A 25,408-nucleotide genomic window follows, 5' to 3' on the forward strand; every position below is an offset into this window, starting at 1 on the left:
CTATGGTTATGCTATGGTTAAATTATTACCATTTATGCTATGGTTAAATTACAGAATTATTTTCTAAATTTGAGTATAGTTTCTGACCTTTACCAATGTAAAGGTGTTTTCATGTCACTGATTAGCATTTTTTAATTTCCTCTTGAAGAACTCCTTTCAGCATTTCTTGCAAGGCAGGTCTAATAATGATACATTTCCAGGCCTTTTGTTTGGAACAGTCTTTTACGTCTCCTTCATATCTGAGGGATAACTTTGCTGGACAGAGTATTCTTGGCTGGCAGTTTTTATCTTAACACTTTGAATATGTAATTTCACTCCCCTAGCCTGAAGGGTTTTGGCTAAGAAATGATAGCCTAAGGGGAGTTCCTTTGTAGGTTACATTCTTTTTGCCCCTGGCTGCCTTTAGGATTCTTTATCCTTGACTTTTGGTAGTTTCATTATAATGTGTCCTGGAGAAGGCATTTTCACATTGAGGTCATGCATAGGGTGATCTATGTATTAGCTTCATGAATTTGGATGTCCAAGTCTTTCCCCAGGTTTGGGAAGTTTTCAGCTATTATTTCTTTAAGCTTCCTGCTTCTTTCTCCCTCTCTTATCACTTGGATTCCCAATTATTCTGGTATTTGCTGTTCTGATTGAGCCCCCTAGATCATGTAGGCTTTCTTCCCTTTTTCATTCTTTTTTCTTCTAACTGTATTACTTCAAAATTCCTATACTCTTTAAGTTCTTTATTCTGTCATCCATGTGCTCTACTCTACTACAGATGCTCTCTATTGTATTAATTTCATTCATTGATTTCTTCACCTCCAGAATTTATTTCATTTTATTTCTATCACTTCATTAGAGTTCCTTTTGTTCATGTATTTTCCTTCCTACTATCATTGAATATCTTGAGTTTTCTTGTAGCTCGTTGAATTTCTTCAAAGGAACTATAGTAGTCCCCACTTAACTGCAGGAGATATGTTCCAAGACCACCAGTGGATGTCTGAAGCTGTCGATAGTACCAAACTCTATAAATACTATGTGTTTTCCTGTACATGCATATCTATGAGAAAGTTTAATTTATAAATTGGACACAGTAAGATATGAATTATAATAATATACTATAATAAATGTGAAGGCTTTGGGGCCATTATTAAGTAAAATAAGGGTTACTTGAATACAAGCAATGTGATACTGGTAGTCAACCTGATAACCCAGACAGCTACTGACTAACCGGTGTGTAGTGTATACAGCATGCAGATGCTGGACAAAGGGATGTTTCATGTCCTGAGCAGGACAAGCGGGACAGCACAAGATTTCATCATGCCATTCAGAACAGCATGTAATTTAAAACTTATAAATTGTTTATTTCTGGAATTTTTCCATTTAATAATTTTGGACTGTGGTTTACTGCAGGTAACAAACTGCAAAAAAAACAAAACCATGGATAAGGCAGGGAGGACTACTGTATTCTAAATTCTTTATCAATTAGCTCACAGTATTCTGTGGCTTTGAGCTTGGTTGTACAATTATTGGTGTCTTTTGGGGGTTAGGACATATTTTATTTTCATGTTCCTTGAGTTTCTGCATTGCTGGTGTCACATTTGAAGTAGCAGACACCGTCTTAAATCTTTATTGCCTTCAGTTGGATTACTGATCATTGGTGGTGCTGTAACAGGGGTTTCCTCGGCTTTTGAATGGGAAGAATTATTCCACTCTTATCACTCTCTCTGGCAGAATTCTTAATCTTTTACATCTTGTCTTCTTATAACTCACTAGGCTGGCTGCTGGAAACCTTGTTTTCCAGAAAGTGGTGCTATAATTCCAGCTGGTTTCACCCTTGCCCACCAACCCTGGTCCATTTTTCTGAGAACACTCCGATTACTGGATCTGCTTTCACTATTGTTCTTTGGAAGCTACACAAGGATCTGGCCAGAGTGGGAGGAGGTCTGGGTTTGGCACTTGTGGCTTTGGGGGTACCCACAGACCCGGTGGGGAGATTGAGTGGGATATTCCCAGAGGCTTTTGGGCATATTTTCTGATGAAGTCCTGAAGCAGACACCAGGAACCATGTTCCTTTAATGTGCTTTGATATTCTTATCCGTTTCCTTTGCTTGCTTTTCCCTCCCCTCCGTAATGGAGGTGCTACCTCAGTACTCTGGATGCTGCGGAAAAGAAGTGGATTTCTCTAGCTGCAACCCACACAGCTGGGATAGCCACACATTCACTCAATGTTTTCCACCTCCTCTGTGGGAGAGGTTGCCACTGGTGGAAAGCTTAACCCCATGCTGCTAGGTGCTGGGTATGTAACTGTCAACAAAAAAAGACGCTTCCTTATGTCTCTACTATAAAGTTACTAACACACTCCATCATACACTTTTACAAAAATTTAATAGCATTGAAGAATACTTTGTTTCAATTTGTTTGCTTGATGATTAGAATTAAATACCCATTACAGTAGATTTTCACTTATGAACAAAGGAAAGAACAGTTTTAAAGAAAAATGGCATAGTTTGAAAGGTACCATTTACCCGCAATGATTTTTTAAAATATTTTATAATTATATAAAATTAAATAAAATAATAAAGAATATGGAAATACTAAAAGTGATATGCATCACTTGTGTTCACTTCTAAAGAACAGGAAAATCCTCCAGAGAACAAGAACTGACTAAAGACTATTGGTGAGAGACCTGAGTGTTTTAAGAAATATCTTTATTTTGACTCAGTTAACAAAGGAGCTTTCAATATGATGAGTTCTTCACCTTCCCTTTTATATTAAGGGAATAAATATGGTCTTGGTTAAAAGATGGGGAGAAGGCCTTTAAATATTTGGGGGTGATAATTCAAATAGAAAAGCAGGCTTAGTTTACTTTTCTATATTGGTTGTTTTGTTGCTGCTTACATAACAATTCATAAGGGAAAGTAGCTTTTTAAAATCTAGTAAAAAGTTGTAGAAATTCTTGGCAATTTGTTCTTGATTTAGAAAAAAATAAGTTCCTCTTATAGTTCTAAATTAATAATCAGTTTATTTAATAATAATTTCATATTATAGACATATAATCCATTTCATCTTAGCAGACTGTAATATACAAGAAGTATAAAATGGGCGTGTATATATCTTAGCAGGAAATAAAGGTGATGTAATAATCATTATTAATGATTTTCACTGTTAAAAATGAATTTTAAAGAAATACATTTCTGTCAAACTTAAGTGGACTTTTTCATAGCCCAAAAATGTAATTTAACTCAAATTTTTAACAAGTTATTAAAAGAAAATGTATGCTATAAATTAAAATACATTTTAACCAGTTCCAAATATACTTATTGTTAAATATAAAGATGTTAGCTCTGGTACATAATAAAATATTTACAACTAATAAAAAGCAGACTGTAGAATATACATGTTCTATGTATAAAAATAAGTAAAATATTTTATAGTCCAGACCAAGGGATCTTTTCTAAGCCAGGTTTTATCCATGCAGCTGTATTACAATACCATCTCATTAGCATTACTGGGACACATACATGCATGGAAGAAATCTAACAATAATCTTGATTTAAAGCTCGTACTGCCTTTTTAGGGCCTGAATATCTTCTAAAGTAAAATGTTTGTTTGGTTTGTATGAGAGGTCATCAAACAGCTGTTCAATTTGCTCCTTTTGGCTCTTGCTAATTAGTGTCAACATCATCTGAAAGAAGGAGAAAAATTATATTAGTGTAAAATATTCACATTGTAAAATTATAGAAACCCTAAAATAATCAATCTGTATTAATATTTTGCCACTTACCTTAAACCTTTCTGCTTTACTCAGATATAAAAGATGCTGATATACCAATGAGGGATCTTTATCAATAAGGTTATTTTTCAGGGACTGAATGAGGAGGAGGAATATATCCCCTTCAAGTTTGTTACTCAACAACACTGGCAAATCTTTCGGTTCAGTGATGGCTAAGAGGTGTGCACAGGCTTCTTTATCTTTCCTAGTACTGACAGCATTTATAACCTGACCAAATTCATAGGCATTGTTAGGCTTGGCGATCGCTAGTTTTTCAGAGCAGTCTGGTGGCCCATTGCTTGTGTGCCCCTTCACAGATGGAAGGCAGTCAGTGGAGACCTCCTCTGACGTCTTTTCAGGCTCTTCATGGCCTTCATTCACCTTCATGGGGAAAAAAAATTGCAATGTGACACAAAGAACAGCCACTGCACACATCCCAAATTACATTTATTAAAATGAGAAGGAATTGAAAAAACACAAGCAGACTGTGTTTCAGTTAAGTTCTAAAGTGAAAAATGTATTATTTGTAATAAACCATAAATCTACTTGTTTTAACAAGAGAAATTTTAAGGTATAGCATTCATAAAAGTATTCCTTTGTAAAGTTTAAAAATATTTTTAACATTGAAAATATGACAATAAAATTTTATTTTTATAATTTTCCATGAATAAAACTGCCGTATAAAAGAAGACCTGTAACAACTTCATCTTTTTCATAACTTTTATATTTACTTATTTCCTTACATTTAACAGAGAAGTGAACTTACATTTTTTAATTCTCTTAAAACAGTTCTTCCCTCCTTAGAGGGAAAAAACTTCCTAGCCTCTCTCACATTTTAGTCTCTTGCTCTCAGTGGAAATGTAATATGATAAATGAGATATTAATATTCACGAATACACAGGAATTCATATGCTGACATTCTTCACTAAAGGCAAAGCAGAAAGCTATAGCCCAAGACATTGAGTTATCTGAAATCACAAAGGTAGGTTTGATTCTGGGGTAGTCCAAGACCTCTGATGAGGCCTCAGAGTGCTAACAGGGTCTGAATCAAACTGGAAAATCTCTATGGAACGTAGCTTGCAGGGCCACTAAAATGAAATCAGTCCTGTCAGGATCTGCATGTCTACCCTGAAGCAAAGCTCAATGGCCACGGATTCCCAGAGCATCTCCCAGGGCAGATGGGCGGGTGGGGGAAAGAAAAGAAGAACCTCAGTAACTCAGACTTTGAACACTGTCCATAGACCGAAGATAGGAAAATACAATGGCTAATTATCACAGCAAAGGAAAAGTTTGTTGTTATAATTGGTTAAAAATTTATTCATTGATCATCAGAATAAAAACACAAAATTAAAATTTTTTTTCAGAAATCATAGGAATAAGACCTTAGAATGCAATATAAGATCCCCAAAAGAGGACTTGCAAAGATAACCAAATCCAAATACCTCTTGAATCTCAATTTTCCTCCTCTCCTTTTCTTTGTTGAATGATGCTGCATTATCCTTAATATTAAGGAATCTGGTTACCTCTTCCAGTTCCATCTTTGCCTCAACAATACTGGAGTCTAATAGGAGAACTTTATTAAGATCGTTTAAACTTTTCTCATAATTCTGAAAATAGAAAGGCAGAGAAAATCATTTTCATACATAAAAGGAGAAGGGGCACAGATTAGTCCAGGTGGGAGTAAGCTGAGCAGTGAACCGTGTATGAATGGGTTCCCGTTAGCACCACGATGATTAAGTTGGGCTTTTCAGGTACTACTTGGGCTAAAATATAGTATTATGCAACCCATAACATAGCAAACGTCCTCTATAGAAAAAAGAGCACAGAATCTGGAGTTATTAGACTCAAGTTCAATTATGTATCACCACAACCTTCACAGTCCCTACCACATGGTAGGCATTTGTTGCATGTTAACTGAATAAGTGAAATAACGAATGTCCTCCTCATATTAGCACCTACTAGCAGTAAAACTTAAACAAAATCCTACCTAACCTTTCTGAGCTTCAGTTTTTATCTTTAAAATAATAACAATTCTAGTTTTCATGAGGCTGTACCAAGTAATGAATGAATTAAAATAATATATGCGTGCTTTAAACCTATTAAAGGGCTATAAAAATGTTGTTACCATAATATTTTGTTCTATTAAACCCTTCACAGTCATAAACTGTCAAATAGGCTAGAGTCAACACTTATTCTTCCATAAAGAGTCAGACAATACACTGGAGAGGTCGAGGGGAAAGAAAAGGAAATCTAAGCTTAACAAAACACAGCACAGAATCTGGTAGCAGAAACAGATGCCACATAATCAGTCTGCTGTGACAGGCCATATTCTACAACTACAGACTAGGCCCGTGTTTTGATTAAACCAAAATTAATCCTGTGAAGAGGTACCGAATTCCAGGGATGTGTAACCTCTCTGAGTATTAATGACATATCAATAACAGCGTACACTGGAGGCTGAGGCACGGGTTAAGATAAGCTAGTGGTTATGTGACATTCCTGGGGGACTAGCTATAATGCCACGTCTGTTCCCCCTCCACCCAACAACACACCAGAGCAAGAGTTATGGAGTCATGTGCTCAAAAACAACCTTAAATCTGCTCTAATCTATAAAAAAGAAAAGGTAAATTACTTACAAACTACAGCACATTACGTACTATTAGTAACAAATCCCTACACACCACTGTGTCACAACAGCACAGCTGGAACCTGCTACAAAACAACAAATGACATTGTGTTTCCATCCTATGTGTTCTAGGCAGTGACCACACTGAGAGGTAAGGAAGTAGGGCAGTGGGGCAAGTTGAGGGAATAACAACAGCTAACTCCTACCATTCTCAGCATTTTGCAAGTATTATTTTCCTCTCACAATAGCCCCATAAATACAATCTTTTGTTGTCCCCATTTTCAAGATGAGGAGCCTGAGACACAGAGGGAGAATCTTTGGGATGATCAAGGCAGCACTGCCCAGATGCTGAAAGGTGATACAGCTGTGGAGCTCAAGTGAGAAGCCTGAAAAATCAAGATTTGTGAGCGACAGCTTTGGAAATGGAAGTCTAACACAAGAGCTGATAAAAATTTTTTAATCCATTCCAGAAAAGTCTGTGCCTAAAGAGCAATCTGCCTGTTTAGAGGAGACCTAAGAAAACAGGAAACACACTTCAATAAGTATTAAAACAGGGACAGGCAAGTGTGACAAGAGGGCAGGACAGCAGGAAGGAAATAGACAGCATCGCCTCGGTGGAGGAAGGGACCGGATGCCAGATCCCACAGAGTGGTCAGGTAAGGTGCATTCACGTGACCGATGGCAACTGACCACTTCCCTGTGCCAGGAACTGGGAGCACAGAGAAAAAACAGCTCTTAGGAAAGCTACATCTTATGAAGGCAAATAGTAAACAAGTAAACAGATGAATCAATAAGTATGGACTGTCCTTAATGCAAAGGTTGAGGTGGATACTAACGAGGGGGGAGGAGTGGCCTTTCGATCCAGTTGTCAGAGAACGCATGGCGGCCACGCAAAGTGAAGGGGAAAAGAGCTTACAGAAAGAGAGAGTGTGACACTGGCAGAAAGGACAGTAAAAGCTGCTACTGACCTCATTAGGCCTTAAAAAAATAAAAAAAAGATGAAGTATAATCACATGGGTTTGTGATATCACATGGGTTTGCTGACACTGTAATAACTTTATGATATTACTTTTTGATATCGTGCTCTTGGAGCCCCCCCCCCCCCCCCCGTTAGCTGTAGATCCCGTAAGACAGGCACCGTGTCTGACTCACTCCTATGCTCCCAAAGCCCAACACATCCGCAGCGCTCAACACAAGACACAAACTGTAACTGAAAGTAAAATGTTCAGTTATCTTTTCTTGTGAAGGAAGAACAGCTGCACATTAAGAAAGCTCTGTATTTTTCAAAGCTGGCATACAGAAAAAAATTTTAAAGCCAGCTAGAAAACAAACAAAAGATTCGAGAAAGCAGAGCGTTCAGCTGAGGGCTGAGGCCGGGCACCTGCTCCTGGTGCCCCTTCCTCATTCCCGGCCCGCTGGGGGAGCGGACCCAGGCCTGGCTGCCGACACATTTTATAAGCGGCTGTAGCCTCTGAAGACCCTGAAATGAAATTCATTTGGCACATAACTCAAACTGCAGGACATGTTAAGTCAAACCAGAAAAACAAGCTGCCGGCCTCATAATCTAGTGGGATAGGATTACTCAAAGCTGGGATTACCTTTCTGCATCACAGCACAATTTCTAGAATTCATTCCAAGGAAGTACAAAATTCTGGCTTTTCCTTTGGTATACCTCTGACCTTCAGTCAGGTAAACAAGTTCAAAGCGTCAGGCAGCCAGAATGAGGTAAACCTGCTCTAAGAGCTTGGACCTATGTGAACTCACAAGTCATGCAGACCCACCGTCATGTACCTAAATCCATTATGCTCAAAAAGAGTTGAGTAAAATTTGAAGAGGCCTCTTTTAATTGATGGTGCCACACAACATGTAAGAAATCTTTATGTGAGGTTTACAAATGTGTTGCTCATGAAAAAAGGGGAGGGCACTGTAAATAAACTGCAGCGGGAGCTTCCAGGTTGGTGAACCCATCCATATGCTGGGAGGGTGGTGCACCCCAGTTCCATGGGGACAGAAGATCCTGCGCTTGGGACCCTTCTAGACCTCACCCTATGTACCTCTCCATCTGGGTATTCATCTGTTACCCATTATAATAACCCTGTAACAAATGAGAAGGGAGAGAGGAAGGGCAGTCGGTTGCACGGCTCCACTGGCCTGGGGTCATGTCACAGCATCTGTACAGGTGTGGCTCTGCTGCAACCTGAGTGGATCTAGGATCTAGAAAAAGACAGATCACTCAGGACAGACTGTACTCATTTAATATGCTACACAAAAACATGACCGTCCTCTCCCAACACAACCTCAGTGTTACAGAATGTATTTTTAGATACATCCCTGTCAGTAATGGGCATGGAATGAAAAGAACTATCTCAAACCCAATACGGTGAAAACCAAACTATCCCTCACCTCCCTCAAACTTCTCCCTCTTCCTGCATCCCCTCCATGATCACACTGACCACTTAACCACCAGGGCCAGAAACCTGGGAGGCACCCCCTTTGTTCCTTCTTCCATATATTTTACCGCTAAGTGTGTCCTGTCAACTTTACCTTCAGACAACCTTCAGTTAACCCTCACCTTCTGTTATGGGCTGAATCGTGTTCCCTGAAAGTTCGTTATGTTGAGCTCCTTAATCCACAGGACCTCAAAATGTAACCACATTTGGAAACAGGTTCTTTAAAAAGGTAATCAAGTTAAAATGAGGTCGTTAGGGTGGGTCCTAATCCAATATGACCGGTATCCTTATAAAAAGAGAAAATTTGGACACAGACATGTATAGAGAGAAGACAAATTAAAGCACAGGGAGAAGCCAGCGGGCACAGCCGAGGACAGGGACCCGGAACAGCTCCTTCCCTCACTGCCTTCAAAACGAACCAACCCTGCCAACACCTTCATCTCAAACTTCTAGCCTTCAGAACCGTGAGAGAATAAATTTCTGTTGTTTAAGCCACGATCTGTGGTGCTTTGTTACGGGAGCCTTAGCAAACTACCACACCTCTCTTCCCTCTGCCATTAACGTCCTTCAGGCATCCATCTGCATGTCACCTTGGTGGCCTCTCACCAATCTCCCTGCTTCATGCTGGGCCCCCTAGATCCACCTTCTGCAATGTTCCTGAAGCTGATCCACTATGCTGCCCTCTACCACCCTCTGGAGGTTCCCATCGCCTTCAGGATCAAGCCCATATTCCATGCTCATGGATGGGAAAAATATTATTATTATTAAAATGTCCATACTACCTAAAGCAATCTACAAATTCAATGCAATCCCTCAAAATACCAATGGCATTTTTCCACAGGAATAGAACAAAGAATCCTAAAATCCATATGGAACCACAAAACACCCCAAATGGCCAAAGCAATCTTAAAAAAATAAAGCTGGAGGCATCATGCTTCCTGATTTCAAACTATATTACAAAGCTACAGTAATCAAAACAGCACAATATTGGCATAAACACACACGCATGTGCATCAACAAAAGCGTAATTATACAATACCTTCTTTGAAAATAATGGTTTGGTTTATTTTTAGAGAAGAATGCCATTCTATAGTCTCACACTGACCACCAGCCAGCTTAAGGCCCAAATCACCATGAACTTCCCAATCTCCTCTATGTCTCTACCATCCTCCATTCTGGTGCCTTCCTCCCATCCCATAGACAACCCCAATCCTTTGCTGGAGGAATCCAATGGCACTGCTGGCGGCCTTTAATAATTCAGTAAAAAATCCTTCCTGTCCCTTATAGTGGACCTATTGTAAATAACAACAGTCCTCAGGAAATAAATCATAATTTTTGAGCTGGAAGGAATCTTAGAAATTATCTATGTTATAATTAGGGAAAATCTGAGGCCTATTCCAAGGTTTCAGGACTGGTTAGTACAGGACTGGGATTAAATTCCAGAAAATCTTGCTCCTATTCCACGATCTCAAGATTGGCGTTCGTGGAAACCACATGATTTGTTCAGAGCTGAAATTTATATATTAAAATAAAGATTTCCTCACCTTGAGTCCTTTATGAGCAAGAGCTCGTCGATAGCATGCTTTCACATTCCTGTTATCTATCTGAAGCGCCCGGTCACAGTCCAGCTTTGCCTCTTCAAACTGGCACAGCTTCAAGTAACAGAGCGCTCTGGTATAATGTAATGGAACTCAGAATTATGAAAGGTAAAGATAACATATCTATAAAATTAGATAGCTAATAAAAATCAGAAATAAGAATAATATTTAGAATAAGTCTATTTCTATACCACAGCTGTTTCTCAATGGAAAACTAAGACTACTCCAATTATGGCATTTTCTTGCAATACATATAATTATGGCACTGGGGATACAACTAAACAAAATACAGCCACAGCCTTCAAAAAGGCTGCAGTCTAGTGGAAGAGACAGGTAATGAAAACAAACAAACACAATAAAATCTGTATAGGATGCTCTGGGAGGACACGGCGGAGAATCTCATCAGATCTGGTGGGGCTGAGGAGAGAGGAGGAGCAGTCAAGAAAGACTTCCCGGAAGAAGTGACACTTAAGATGAAGCCCAGAGTATGAAATGAACATTATCCAATGCAAAGGCCCTGGGCTGAGAGTTAGAATGTAGGGAGGGGAGAGTGGAGGCCAAGGGCACAGTATGTGCAAAGTCTTACAGTGAGAGAGAGAACATGGCGTTCTTGATGAAGAAAAGTTCCATATGACACAGCAGTGCAGAGATGAGGCTGGGAGAGTAAACAGGCCAGATCACGAACGGCCTTATAAACCACGGCAAGGAGGTTGAGCTTTACCCTGAACTTCCTGGAGATCCACTGATGGGCTTTTAAATAGGGGCTGACATCGTGGAGAATGAGATGAGAGGGAACAAGACTGCAGGCCACCATGAAGTGTGCTGCAGACACAGAAGATGGTGGTCGCCCAGAGCAGGGAATGGCAGTGAGGGTGGAGAGAAGGGCTCACAACTGAAGAGAAATGTAGAAGGTAAGACACCTGAGCTTCTGACAGACGGGGAGAGGGAGGCGTGGGTCAGGGATGATAACCCATCCTGAGTGCAGAAGCGGGGAGTGCTCAGGTCCGAAGCTCAGAGACAGAGATTTGGGGGCCATCACTAGAAGGTGATAAATGGAGCTTGAGAGAGGATGAAATGGCCAGAGAGCAGAGAGCGGAAAAGGAATCTACACCTTTAGTGCCCCAAGGATACCAAGGAAACAAAAGCCTGAAGAAGAGGAGAGCCAGGCAAGTGTAGTCTCTAGGGAAAACCGAGTGGCCTTTAACGCCCAACACCGCAGAGCTGAACAGGAGAAGGGCAGAAAAATACCTGTTGACATTAGTGACAAATTTTTGGCAAAAAGGTTGCCAGTAGAGGAAAACATGTACAAAAACAAAGCAGTGAGAGGTTAAGTTGAAAAGAATTCATCTGAAATAGCTAGAAAAACTCATGCTGTGAGTCCCTACTCTTTAGGAACTATATTTCTTCCTTGTCACCCCATAATCTACCTAAAATTCCCCAAATCACCATATTCTAGATAATTTTACCATAATATGGTAAAGATGACACCCGAGCAGCATTCCAGAAAATCTCTCTGTCCATTCCTACTGCACAAAGAGGCTGGTCCCTTACCTTCAAACTTCCAGAGAAAAGGGGTACTTACTACACTAATTTGAAAGGCAAGTGATTCCTGATTCCTGTTGCTATCGTGGAGGACAGTGTTCAGACACAGCCAGCCAGCCAGTCAGGAAGGGTCATGACGGCCTGCAGAACACGTGACTCTGACCTCGACAGACCTCCCACGCCCACCAACGTCACGTGCTCCTTTCTCTCCAGAACTCTTATGCCCCCACTTCTTTAAAATACACTAACTTAGGACAATTTGCTATATAAATTCTCAGAACTTTGGAAAAAAACTTTGACCATTAATATGTCTATATTTCTTAATAAAAAATATTAACATAATAAATACATAAGGTTACAAAGAACTTGCCTGTTTGTATAAATGGCACATTCCTTATTGTTAATCTTTAAGCATTCACTGTATTTACTAAGGGCATCTTTATAGTTTTTGTCCTTTACACATTGATTTCCTTCTTCTTTAAGGGTTTTAAACATTTTCTCATCTATGAAACCCAAAAAATAAAAAGGAGGAAGTTTTCATATAAGCAGGTCTACAAAATCTTAAGTATATATGTAAAAGCAAATCTTCTATTGCAAATTAACTTGATCCCATACCATGCAGAGCTAAAGTCTAAATGGAACAAAATTTTGTATACAAAGATAAATTGGCTGTAAGTAAAAATGATTATACAATTTTGACACTTTTATTTTCAAGTTAGAAAATAAAATACAAGTAATTCTACCATTTTCTCCATATTGGTATGCCTTCTTTTCTCTGCTGGAGATATAAATATCTAGTGTTTGGCTGAATAACTATTTCACGAAAAATGAACAAACCCATTAAAGCCTGAAGAGTTATTTGTCCAGTACCCAAATTTCCTTGGAAAATCACACCTCCTCCACTCTTTGCTCCTGTGGTTTAAAGCAAATCCCACTCTAGCCCTACCTTTTGGGGTAATCTTCGTTTCATCAATCAGCATGTTATATTCCCTTGGCCACAATAATCTAATAGGTCAGGGGTGGGCCTACGAGAGCCAATGAGCCACAATAAGATTTTTGTGACAGTAAGGTAATTCTTACTCTTTCCCGTGGAACAGGAGGATGACAGGAGGAGCTATGTTGCCATCCTGTGAGACAAAGGGAGAGTCTGTCTGGGAATGAGGCCAACATAGCAAAAGAAAGGCCAACATAGAAGGCTAAGGAAGACAGTCTGAGTCCTAAATCCACCCTTCCCTGCAGCTACTCCACCTGTGGACTTTGCCACGATCAGAGCCAATAAACCACCTTTTTGCTTAAGCCATTAACAACTAAGTTTTCTGTTATCTTCAATCAGAGTCCCAACTTTTATCAGTACTTACTGTCTTGCAGTGATCATGGCTAACTCCCTGCTTGGGATCCATTACCTCCTTCCTAGGAGTACCAAGCAGCCATAACCCCTCTCCTATTCAGCCCATGTATTCAGGGGAAGCTGACCCTACTGATCAGGAACACAGACCATAGTAAGCCAATCTGGGCATGACATTTCTTCATCAGAGGGGCTGGCTCAGAAGTGGGCACATGGCCCATTCAAATAAGTACCAATAGAATTCGAGCCAACAGAACAACAGGATTAAAAAAGCTACAGCTTTGGGGTAATATATTCACTCATTCTAAAATTAATGCCACCAAAAGCAATGGTGTCGCTCTCCCATTGGATTGATATGAAGACATGAGGCCTAAACTTCTATGGTTTTATTGTTTCTGACCAGAGCCTGAGCGCTGATGAGTCGTGTATGATTTTAGAGCCTGTCTGGGCCCTTTCAGTTACATGAGACAAAACCATGCCTTACAATTTAAGTGTTACTCGCAACCAAAGTTTTCTAACACACATAAAGTTATTAACATTTAAAGTTTTAAATCTCTGTAGTAGCTTTATCCTATCAAGTAACTTGACATAAAATAAAAATCCTTAACTTAAAATTTAAAATATACCTTTAAATTCTGTGACCTAAAAATCTTGATAGATGTAGTGAATTTATAGTATAAACTGGAATGTAAATGATAATCTTACTTGTCCATCTGTACAAACAGCATGAAATATTAGTTAATTTTTCATCTTTTATTTCGAATAACAGAATATTTCTGCCTAATATTTCATAGGATCCCACACAACGGGGCCAAATGACACTCCCCACAAATCCTGGTGTACATCAGCCCTAAAATAAAATATTACAGCGGATTTTTTTCTCCTCAATTTGCTGAAAAACTTTCCTCAAGCTTTTCTCCCCCCCAATGTTTGTAAGCCTTTGGTATCCATTCTCCCTAATAATCAGCACACTGTGAACAGAAAAAGCGGCTTATACCTGTGCTTCTGATTTGCTGTCACATATCCACAGTATGGTTAGCACATACACACACTTTCTTAATAATAACCAGCTACCCTTCACCGAGCAAACACTTTGTGCCAGTCCTCATTAATAATGGACTCAAGAAAATTATAGAGCTCTCCGTCATTTTCCTAGGACTGCTAGACCATCCAAAAGCCTCGGCAGATGTTCCCTGTATCTTCTTTCTAGGCAATGGACAGGATGAGGGTCTAACACTCGCCACTGGGACGTCACGGCTCAGGAATTTCAGAGTGTCTGCAAGATGAAGCTCAACCTGGGGAACACACACGGAGTTCCTAAACAGGCAGGAGAAATGGGGCCTGCCTTCAACTGGCTTTAAAACAGAAAGAGTGAAGGCACATTTATTAAACACTCTGCACAAAGCAATGAGGTAGGTACTATGGCAATGAAGATATGTTAACAACCATGATATAAGGTAGAAGGAAGTGCCTGCTACATAGGTGTTTATGTTATATGCTGCTACTTCTTAATAATAATGCTAACTTAACCTCTATGGAGGTTACTATAGTCTTACACAGTCAGTACGTGCTAAGTATTTTATATGCATATCTCCATTCATTGCTGAGAAAAACTCCATGAGATAGTTACTAATATTTCCCCCTTTCACATACACTAGGACACTGGAGGTAGGTAGCAACTTCTTAAGACTCTGTAGCTAGAAAGAGAGAAAACGGAGTCTTAACTTAATCTGACGCCTCAGTTCATGCTCTTATTCTACTGCTTTACTCTGAAAATATACACACAGCTCAAAATAACCCTCAGGAGAAACAAATGTAGCTACCCCCACCTCTGATGTCTGGTAGGTGCTGGTTGCAGGAATCTCTCACTTGGTGTTGGAGCATTTCTGCTGCAGGTCGCCAAGGCTGCACTTGTGCAGAAGTGGGCACAGAAGGAATGGGTGACAGCTTCTCCCGCCAGCTTGGTCCATCCAGATCCATTAAAATTCTTGTTATTCTAAAGAGAAAAATGAGTTTTCTCTATTGATCATGCAATTTGCATTTTATATTACCAAAGATCATATCAAGAGTTAAGATTTACCAAACAAAAAAAAGAGTAAGATTTACAAATGTTGTGCATTTGTGTACTTCCCTGTAGAAAACACACAATCTTGAGCTGTTTGCTGTCCACATAAATGGTCTTCAAAAGGACTTTTAAAAGTTGCCAAAACTATGTAACTTTAGATCTTTTTGTATCAAAAAAATAAATAAGTAAATAAGATTTCTAATTGGTTTAATTTTTTAACGTATATGCAATAAAATGTTAATTTTTTGAGAAAGTGAATTATAAAACTAAAATTTAGGAGGCTAGAAGAAATGTCCCCACATAACGTTTAATATAATTACTAAATTGGTAATGTATTACTCTTGAGAACACTCAAAAGTACTTTAGAATTTCTATGCCCAAACTGTATCGTACAGCAGGTGTACAAGACCAGCTCCTAAAACTGCCACATGTAATATTGCTTTTTCTTAAAACATTTACATGTGGTTTAAGATTCTGTTACCTTGTATTTTTTTTATGTCTAAAATTATCCCCTTATTTTGTTTACATATGCACAGATGAAAGAATAGGACATGGGAGTCCACTACGAGGGCCCTTATATTCATAACATTTACTAACAATAGCCATGATAAAATTCAGATTAACATTCCCGATTAATTCTCATCATTTTAAAAATACAGAATATTACACTTTTATGAATCTAGTTTTAAAAAGGGTCCTCCCCAAGACTGAAGGTTTATTGGTAATTAATAGTTAACTCAGTAGTACTTTTTGTGTGAAAAATTTTTGTATTTACATAGAGATAGATATAATACACAGTTTCCCTGAAATTTCAATAGTGATCTTTGTTTATGATAACCAAATATCATGTATTTTAGTGTAAAAAACAAATTTGAACAATAATATATAACCATCCACAACTGCAGAAGAAAAAGAAGCTTTAGAAAAAAGAATTTTCGAGCAAAACTTGTATTACCAGCAGAGAGGAAGGAAGGAGCAGCTGAAAAGAGATGATGTGTTGCCAGGGAGTAAATAAGTATATGCAGGGAAATTTAACATATAAGATTCCTGGAGAGGAAGAGAGGAATATGGTTAATGGAAGGCAGAAACAAAATAAGCACAAACGTTTAAATAAAAAAATGAAATAAGAAGTTGCTGTTGCTTAGATGGAAAAGCAAGCACAACTATGGGATTCACAAAAAGGAATACCGCAATTTTGAAAGCGAATATTTTGTAGAAAAATATGTACGGCAAAACCAAACAAAGCCTCCTCATCATATTATAAAATGATATATCAGCATGAACCATTCAATTAAAAAAAATGAGTCTTAAAAGTCAATTTGTACAAAGGAAACCTTATGAGCATATATAAAAAGTATAATACAATCCTCAAAAATTAGACAGAATTACCCTATTACCCAGCAATTCCACACCTATGTACACATCAAAAAGAACTAAAAACACGTATGCAAACAAAATCTTGTACCCGAATGTTCATAGCAGCACTCTTCACAACAGCCAAAAGGTAGAAACACCCCAATGCCCATCAACTGGTGAATAGATAAACAAAATGTGATCCATCCATACAATGGAGTGTTACTCAGCCATAAAAAGGAAGTGCAGATACATGGGACACCATGGATGAACCCTGAAAACATCTGCTAAGTGAAAGAAGCCAAACACAAAAGGCACATCTTACGATTTAATTTATATGAACTATCCAGAATAGGTAAATCCATAGAGATAGAAAGCAAATTAGTGGTTATCAGGGGATGGGAGAAGAGACAATGAGGAATGACTAATGGGGACAGTTTCCTTTTGGAGTGATGAGATGCTTTGGAGCTAGATACAGATGATGGTTGCACAATATTTTTAATGTACTAAAGGCCATTAAATTGTACACTTTAAAATAGCTAATTTTATGTTACGTGAATTATACTTCAATTTTTTTAAAAAAGTATAATGTAGAAGGTTCAGAAGGGAGAGTAATCAGTCTCTCAGACATGTATTTCTCCCTTAAACCATTCAGCCTATCACTTTGAACTAAAATACCTTTTCGTCCGGCCTCTTTTCTCTGTCAGGTACTACAGGTTCAGGTGTCTTCCCACTTTGTTTCACAAGCATTCCTAACTCTGTGAGAAGATCCTACTTTCTCCAACTATCTCGGAGACTACCAGACAACAGATGGGCAAATTAAAATCAGAATCCCAAAGAACAAGAGTGAACTATGCTCTCCCTGTTGGAGAATGAATTCATTCAACACATTTTTACTGAGGATATCTACTGTACAAGGAACTGTAACTACAAAGATGGATAAAACACAATTCCTGACCTCAAGGAACTCCTAGTAGAATAAGAGAAAACATTTTTACAGAAAGAGAGGTACAGAGAATTTACAAACAATATGAAGACGGATAATAAGAGAAGGCAGTATTCTGGTGGCATGAGGAAGGAAACCCAAAATGCATGCACGGTGTGGGGAGGAAGAGATGGGGGGGGGCCAGGGAAAGTCATTTCCTAGAAAAAGAATGTCTTCTCCTAAAGGATGAGAAGGAATTAACTGGACAAGGAGGAGGAAAGGGCCTTTGGGCACATATGAGGCCACAAACTACCAGCAGTGGGGCAGCTGTGCAGCAGGCAAATGGCTTGGCGAGCTCCCAGATGACACTGACTGATTTTACAAGCTCGAGATCAAGGAGGCAGTAAATGCCCAAGGTTTGATCTAGTTCCACTCTAGATCCACTAACCAATATATATCCATTTCTTCCAGTTGGGCTGGGATCAGACAGGTTCTGTGTGACAACAGAATGGAACCTCCAAGGAACAGCTGTCAGCTACATACAGTTCTAACAGTTTTCTCCAAAGTGCGGTGGGACCATGTGGTGAGCTAAGGCATGATTTTAAAAACGAATTAATCCGAAACATGCCATTCTCATTTCTACAATTTTGCTCAAGGTTTCCTTATATTCAATCAGTGCCCTTGAAAGACAACCTCAAGTGCTCTCTCTCACCTACAACTATAGTCCATACAAACATGGCCTGACCTCTCTGTGATCTCCACACCTTACTAATAAATTTTCACACTTGGTGATAATCTATCTTATTTTAACTTCCCCCCTTAGCTATATTCTAGTTTGCCTAAAGACAGAGACTGTCATTTTATCCCCCCTTTTGGGAGGAGTGGGGCATGGTATACTAGACTGATACAGGGCACAATGTAACACAAATACTGAAGAAGTTAAACTGTGGACAAATGGGATCAGAAAATATTATACATAACTGGAAATGCTATCCAATTAGTAATTTTCAAGTTTCATCGGCAAGCAGTTTATAAAGTCTGGAAATTCTTACCTTCCCATTCTCACTCAGGGGGTAAGTAGGTCATAATATAAATTAGATCCAAATTCTTTGCAATTTCACCATTATAAATTGACACTCATTCTAGATGAGTGTCTAGTGCAAGGGCAGATAATACAAATATCTAGCAGGCTCATGAAGACATCCATTCTCCTGAGGAGAAACAAAAGATGTTTCCACGGACAGCTGTGGTGCCAATGAACACAGGAAAAGATTTAACATGGCAGCTCTCACTACATTTTTTTATCTTGTCCTATAATTAGCAGTGATTTATGACATCACTGAAAACACCATCCTAGCCCCACAGATATTTACAAATACTAAAATTAAATTCTGTGCATTTCGAGCGACACAAAAGACCCTGTACTATTAAATAAATAAATAAATAAATAAAATATTCACTGAACAGTGATAAATGGTCCAGAAAACAAATATAAAGATATTAGAGGACAACTCAGAATGTATTATGGGATAGTTAGAAATTAAGTTAGAGAGAACCATTTGGTTTTGATGGAATGAAAGAAGGCAATCATTCATGTAAAATAACTGAGAACACTACAGACATCGTTCTTGAAGGAGGGAAAGAAAAAAATCTAATTATATTGTAAAACACCTAGACCTCAGAGGTAGCTGGCTCAGATCAGGTTACCTATTAATACTGTCATTTGCTATCTGGATTCCGCAGTCTATTTGCAACACTGTTTTATAATCCACATAAGCTTTCTGATACTGCTCCAAAGTTTCATAGGCCATTGCTCGTCGAAGAAGAGGTTTGACTGAGAATGGATGAAGTTCCAGAGCCCTAAAGAAGACAAAAATACTACATGTCATTTGTTTTGAAATTATTCTTTAACTTATACTAACTGAACGTATACTGTAGTACTGGACTCTCAAATACATACCTACCTGATACTTCATCTTAGGAACCTGGAAACATACCAAAAAGGCAAACCCAGAGTAACACAGCAATAAAATCTGTGGTTACTTTCTTTTTTTTAAAGGAGTACCAAAGCACTTTGGTATTTACCCTTTCCCCCACAGAGCACGGGCTCGCTGGCAGCAGGCAGTGCCTCACCACCCCTATACCCCCCACCTTAGCCCCCCACACACCCTCACCCTCCCCTACACCCTAACAGAAGCCACCAGGCAGAGTAGGCTTTCAGCAGATTCTTGTTATTGGCCCAGGTAAATTTTTATTTGCACCTACATATTTAATAAAGCACTTTAGCACAGAACCACAAAAACTTGCATTACTGTTTGAAAATCAACTAAAACTTAATACAGTGTATTATGATTTACTTGCTGCCAAAGGGCTTCAAAAATAGACCAAAGGGGGCCGGCCCGGTGGCTCAGGTGGTTAGAGCTCCGTGCTCCTAACTCCAAAGGCTGCCAGTTCGATTCCCAGACGGGCCAGTGGGCTCTCAACCACAAGGTTGCCAGTTCAATTCCTTGACTCCTGCAAGGGATGGTGGGCAGCGCCCCCTGCAACTAAAATTGAACGTTGCACCTTGAGCTGAGCTGCCGCTGAGCTCCCGGATGGCTCAGTTGGTCGAAGGGCATCCTCTCAACCACAAGGTTGCTGGTTCAACTCCCGCAAGGGATGGTGGGCAGCGCCCCCTGCAACTAGCAACGGCAACTGGACCTGGAGCTGAACTGCGCCCTCCACAACTAAGATTGAAAGGACAACAACTTGACTTGGAAAAAAGTCCTGGACGTACACACTGTTCCCCTTCCCCAATACAAATCTTTAAAAAAAAAAAAAATAGACCAAAGGGAATCAAGGAAGCAAGCATACAATGATTTATATCATGAATTTCGTCTTGTACATTTAGTCTATGAAGTATTTCCAATATCACTAGAGATACATTTCAAGGTTATATTCCTTGGTTTTGTTTGAAGTAATGGTTTAAAGCTACTGCACTACTTACTGTACTTCATTATATTCTGAAATAAAGTATACAATCAAGATTGTATTGATAAAAGAAAATACTGTATTCTGAGTTTTAATAAAATTAACTAAAGCTGTGCAGATGTTCTCCCTGCAGAGACTCTATGAGCAGCTACTTTGTATATAACCCACTAATGAGTATGCACCAGGCTGTCCACACTGGGGATTGCAGGTTTGCTCTTCTGGTTAACTCTTATGTTACAAGCAGTTTACTATCAGGTATTTAACTTGCTTCAGAGAAAGCATGAGCAAGGGCTGCTTCACTTTTTTTCTCAGGAGGCTTAGAGATCGGCTGTCTCTTCCCGTCTACAGTGACCTGGTGAGGAGGCTCTGATGGAACACCTGCTCCACACTAGTCACTGCAGACTTTCTCATCTAATCTCACAAGCCTGCAAGATAATTTTAATACATGTATGTTCATTTGCAGGTGAGGAAATGGAGAAGCACCTGGGGCAATATGCCCATGTGTCAGTTCTTCTGAATTTAAGCTTCAGGAGGGCAAGGGCATTGCCTGTCCTGAGCATCACTGTATTCCCAGCACCTAAATCAATACCAGGGCCACGACAGGCACTCTTCAGAGCCCACACTCTTTCTACCGGAAACATATACAGAAACACTACAAATAAAGGAACTTGGAGCCACCTGCCCCTTGGGCTTCTTCACAATTCTCCAGTGTACACGCAGCAGTACCTGTGGGTGTGCTCCCGGAGTCGGCACCACAGTTGTTGTTCTAGCAATGTCATTAAACCTGATTAGCTTCGGTCTCTGAAAAACAACCAGTTTTGCTCTGCCTACTGTGCTTCCCCGAAAATAACACCAGGTCTTATATTAAGTTTTGCTCCAAAAGACACATTAGGGCTTATATTCAGGGGATGTCATCCTGAAAATCATGCTAGGGCTTATTTTCTGGTTAGGTCTTATTTTCGGGGAAACACGGTAGGTGTTAGGGTTGTGGGTGATTTTAATGATCTCCTTTGTGTTGTACTGGGTTTTACATTTTTTTTCTACAATAGGTACATGTTAGTTTTGTAACCAGTAAGTTATTTAATAAACAAAATTAAAATCAAGTAAAAACACTTAAACGCTAGAAAACAGATCTCTGGGCACCTGTACCACTCACTGCCTTAAGTCTAGCTTAGTTTAATGCTTAAAGGATATTAACACCATGAACGTGACTACCCCCATTTAACTATAGACTTCCCAAACCCAGGCACTGTTTATGCATTCAAGGTGGACCTGCAGCAGGTGTGGCATCTAAAACTGAGTGAGATGATGCATTGAATTCTTAGCACTCCCCAGGATAGTAAATGCAAGGTTTTTTCTCTTTAACCATGATTCTGAAAATAAATGAACTTATAAATGGAAATTCCACAAAGGAAAAAAAAAGCATCCATTCATAAAAACAAACACAGAGAACTTTTAAACCAGAGCTTACAAAAGCTTAACTATTCAAGTTACACAGTTAAGACCCTAAAGAGTCTTCTAATTTCAAGTGTTGGAGAGCAGCAAGGACAAGCAAAAGCAGAGAATTACTATACATCATTCATTTTACTGAGTCTGTCGAAATAGTCTCAATGGAAAGCCACGGAAAGATTTTTGGTGTGGTTCATATAACGCAAGGTTATCTGACAGATGGGAAAAGTGAATATTTTTTTTTTTTTTAGCTGATGAACAATTATGAGAATAAAAAGTAATTTCTATAATAAAAGTTTTAAATGTTTGCTTAGGCATCATAACCCCATTTCAAGTTTCACCTGGAAGCCTAAAACAGAAACATGAAGACGTTGTGAGGAGAGGGGCAGCGCCTGGAGCCCCTTGAGCGCCTCCAACACTTTTTCCACTCCCTGGGAAACACCTCAGAGGAACTGCTTCAGAGAGTCCCCAGGAGTTTATAGACAACTAAAATCAAGTACTTTCCCCCCGAAACGCATAAAGTTATTTTTACAGGTAAATCTATGAAAGTTATTTCATAGGTTTCCCCTCTCCTTTATTTAAATTTTGCCATGAATTTTTCATTTTCAATGTTTGATTCCTGCTACCGCTTGTCTTGTAATAAGGGCTTATGGAACACAAAACAACTCTCCAAGGAACAAAGATAATTAACTGAAAAACTGAAAAACAGGCTTCCTTTAAAATGTATGCAATATTTTTTGAAGTGAAAATACCATCATATTTCTAATAAATGATCCTAGTGCATACAGATTTAAATATATCCATGTTTCAACATGTTCGCAATAGTAAATCATGGTTTCCTCTCATTAAACTGAGTTTGAGAATCACTGCTTTGGAATAAAATCACCCCATACCCCTTACACTGCCACTCATGTGCCTGGTAAAGAAAACACCTAAGTAGGTCTGTCTCTGTGGAGGTCAGTACTTGGCTTAGAACACAACACTTATCTATAGACAACTTAAACCACTACCCACCTCCCTCCCCAGCAGGCCATCTCTCCCTCAAAACAAACCTCCATTCTAGCCTCCTTGGACACCATGGCTGGAGACCCATCTTTGACTTCCTCCTGGGTCTACACTGAGACCCAAGTTTTAGCAGGAAAATGTCCGCCACCTTAAACGATCTCACTTAAGGACAAAGTGAGTCCACTGTTTTACAGTAGCCCTATCTGTAGGGGTTCAGGATTTTAAATAGAGACTTGAACCTCACTCACTGTAGGAACACCTAAGACAAGTGTGAAGGGCCATGTATTAGCAACAGGTACTTGAGCTGAAAGGCTTGAAGAGAACCAAAGTTTTGCCACTCAGAAAACTGCGCCTTTTGGGATATCTGTTTTTAACCTGGTTACTAAGACACAAAAGACTTAAAAAGAACCTTTGACCTTCTCCCCTATCCTGCTCAAGAGATTTAGATAGAAAAACCTGCTCCAGGAAAGAAATTTTAACATATTCACCTCACACTAATTTGAATTAAGTATGGTAGACAGGAAGGCCTCTCAGGGCCTGTTTACCAGAACTGCTCCTCACAGGTGTCACACTGTTTCTGGGCTGCCTAGCAAATATTTACCTGCCATGTATGCTCAGCTTACTTTTGAAATCTAATATCCTCTCTATCCCCTTTCTCATCTAAAATAACATATATACCCAATTTTACCTCATCTCACTGTCTTTGGAATTTTCATGCTTCTGTGAATTCGCCAAGCGCATGTATTCAAATTTGATTTTTTCCTGTTAATCTGTCTGTTACTTTATTAGCCCAGCTAGAAGAATTTAGAAGGTGGGAGGAAAAGTATTTTTTTAAGCCCCCACAGGTTCTTGCCTGCAAATTGCAAAGTGCCCGATATTGTGCAAATTCACATAGTCTTGTTGGTTATTTATGGGCAGGGGTAAATGACATCTGGCTCTCCCGGGGCCAAAAATGTCCAGATTTGTGGCATTTGCCCATTGTTATGGTATTAGTACTCTAACCATGGCACAATTCAAGCTACAACTTGACTTCTGATCACCTCACAAAATCCTGAAAATGTAACATAATTAGTTGTGTGAGCTAGCACAATAGTGGATGGGGTTTGAAGTAAGGCCAGAGTAAATATAATTTATTTAAAGTTTGAATACGTAGAATTGGCAAAAAATCCAAGTGCCTCAGACCTTTTTTTTAACTGCAGGCAGAGATATTCCAAGTTTTAACTCATATTATTAATAATAAACTGATACTACCAACGGAAAAAATAAATTATTCACCTTATAATCAGGGTGTCCACATAAGTTACTGTCCAAACTAGGGCTTCTGAGAGTGAAAGAGGGTGATATTAATAATTATACCAGAAAAAAGGAGTAAAGCAGGACTGTGAAGGGCAAACTAGGACATACCACTACTTATTTTTTAGATGCACTAAGTGACTTCTTTCAAAAGGGCTTTGGAGAGGCTTATTGCTTAATGGTAAAAGAAAACAATACTTTTTCTTTATGTAAATATGTTCCTCTATGTCAGCATATAACTGGTTGAGTACCATGGGTGACTACTGTCCTCGATGGATGCAAAGCTGTATAAAACACGGTTCCTGACCCCAAGAACTTAAAATCCAATGCAGTGCATGACATGAGGACCTACGAGTGAGAGTGCAAGTGCCATAGATGTGAAGATGACCAGGGAACCTGAAGGCGACCAGGTAAGAGGAGGGGGCAGCCGAGCTGGGATTTCAGAAGCAAGGGTGTGTAGAGCACATTACAGAGAGTGGACCAAACGGGAGTAGAAAGCTTCTTTTGGGGACAATGTGGTGACAGGAGTTTATAATTATCTGGAAAACCATACTGAACTAGTGAACACCTGTTTGAAACAGTCTGGACAAAACAGTGCTTCAAGAAAAGTTATTCTGATGCCACAGTGGATTAGAGGAGGCAGAGAGTAGTTAGAAATCTTCTCCAGTAATCTAGGATTGATATAAAGAGAGCATGAATTAAAGTGGTAGAAGTGGAAATGAAAAAAGTTTGTACAATCTTTTATAACTGTCTTCCTATATGTGACAAAAGAATTTATGAATTAACATACCGTAAAACTGTCTTAAGAAATTACTCATGCAGAAAACTTAGGAGCTGTACATATTACATTCACCACATTGAAATGTAACAATCTCTCGACAAACCTGAAAATGGGCGATTTACCTGTTACAATCTTGAATGCAGCCACTGCAGTTTCCTTCCTTTAGGTAACACGCTGCTCTATTTGAATATAAGATACTTAGATCATCTGCACTTCCACTTCCTACAATCACATTTAATTAAACAC

The 25,408-nt window shown here is 39.1% G+C and overlaps 1 protein-coding gene across 2 annotated transcripts in view; it reads right to left on the reverse strand.

Annotated features, from left to right (window-relative positions):
• Positions 1-2,354: 2,354 nt before the first annotated feature.
• SPAG1 (sperm associated antigen 1) overlaps positions 2,355-25,408 on the reverse strand; it is a 60,622-nt gene continuing 37,568 nt past the window's right edge. Inside the window, exons 12-19 of one of the 2 annotated variants that reach the window (XM_019757642.3) lie at positions 25,285-25,384; positions 19,372-19,524; positions 15,151-15,317; positions 12,347-12,479; positions 10,381-10,507; positions 5,203-5,367; positions 3,773-4,141; positions 2,355-3,673 (exon numbers count right to left, since the gene is read on the reverse strand). In XM_019757642.3, coding sequence (XP_019613201.3) covers positions 3,542-3,673; positions 3,773-4,141; positions 5,203-5,367; positions 10,381-10,507; positions 12,347-12,479; positions 15,151-15,317; positions 19,372-19,524; positions 25,285-25,384 — 1,346 coding nt within the window. In that variant the 3' untranslated portion in view covers positions 2,355-3,541. Of the gene's footprint in view, positions 3,674-3,772; positions 4,142-5,202; positions 5,368-10,380; positions 10,508-12,346; positions 12,480-15,144; positions 15,318-19,371; positions 19,525-25,284; positions 25,385-25,408 lie in introns of both variants that reach the window. The other variant, XM_074316847.2, reaches the window with a different exon arrangement.

This window comes from Rhinolophus sinicus, chromosome 6 (assembly GCF_057876585.1).
Source record: "Rhinolophus sinicus isolate RSI-liver-muscle chromosome 6, RSI-T2T, whole genome shotgun sequence".
Taxonomy (NCBI): domain Eukaryota; kingdom Metazoa; phylum Chordata; class Mammalia; order Chiroptera; family Rhinolophidae; genus Rhinolophus; species Rhinolophus sinicus.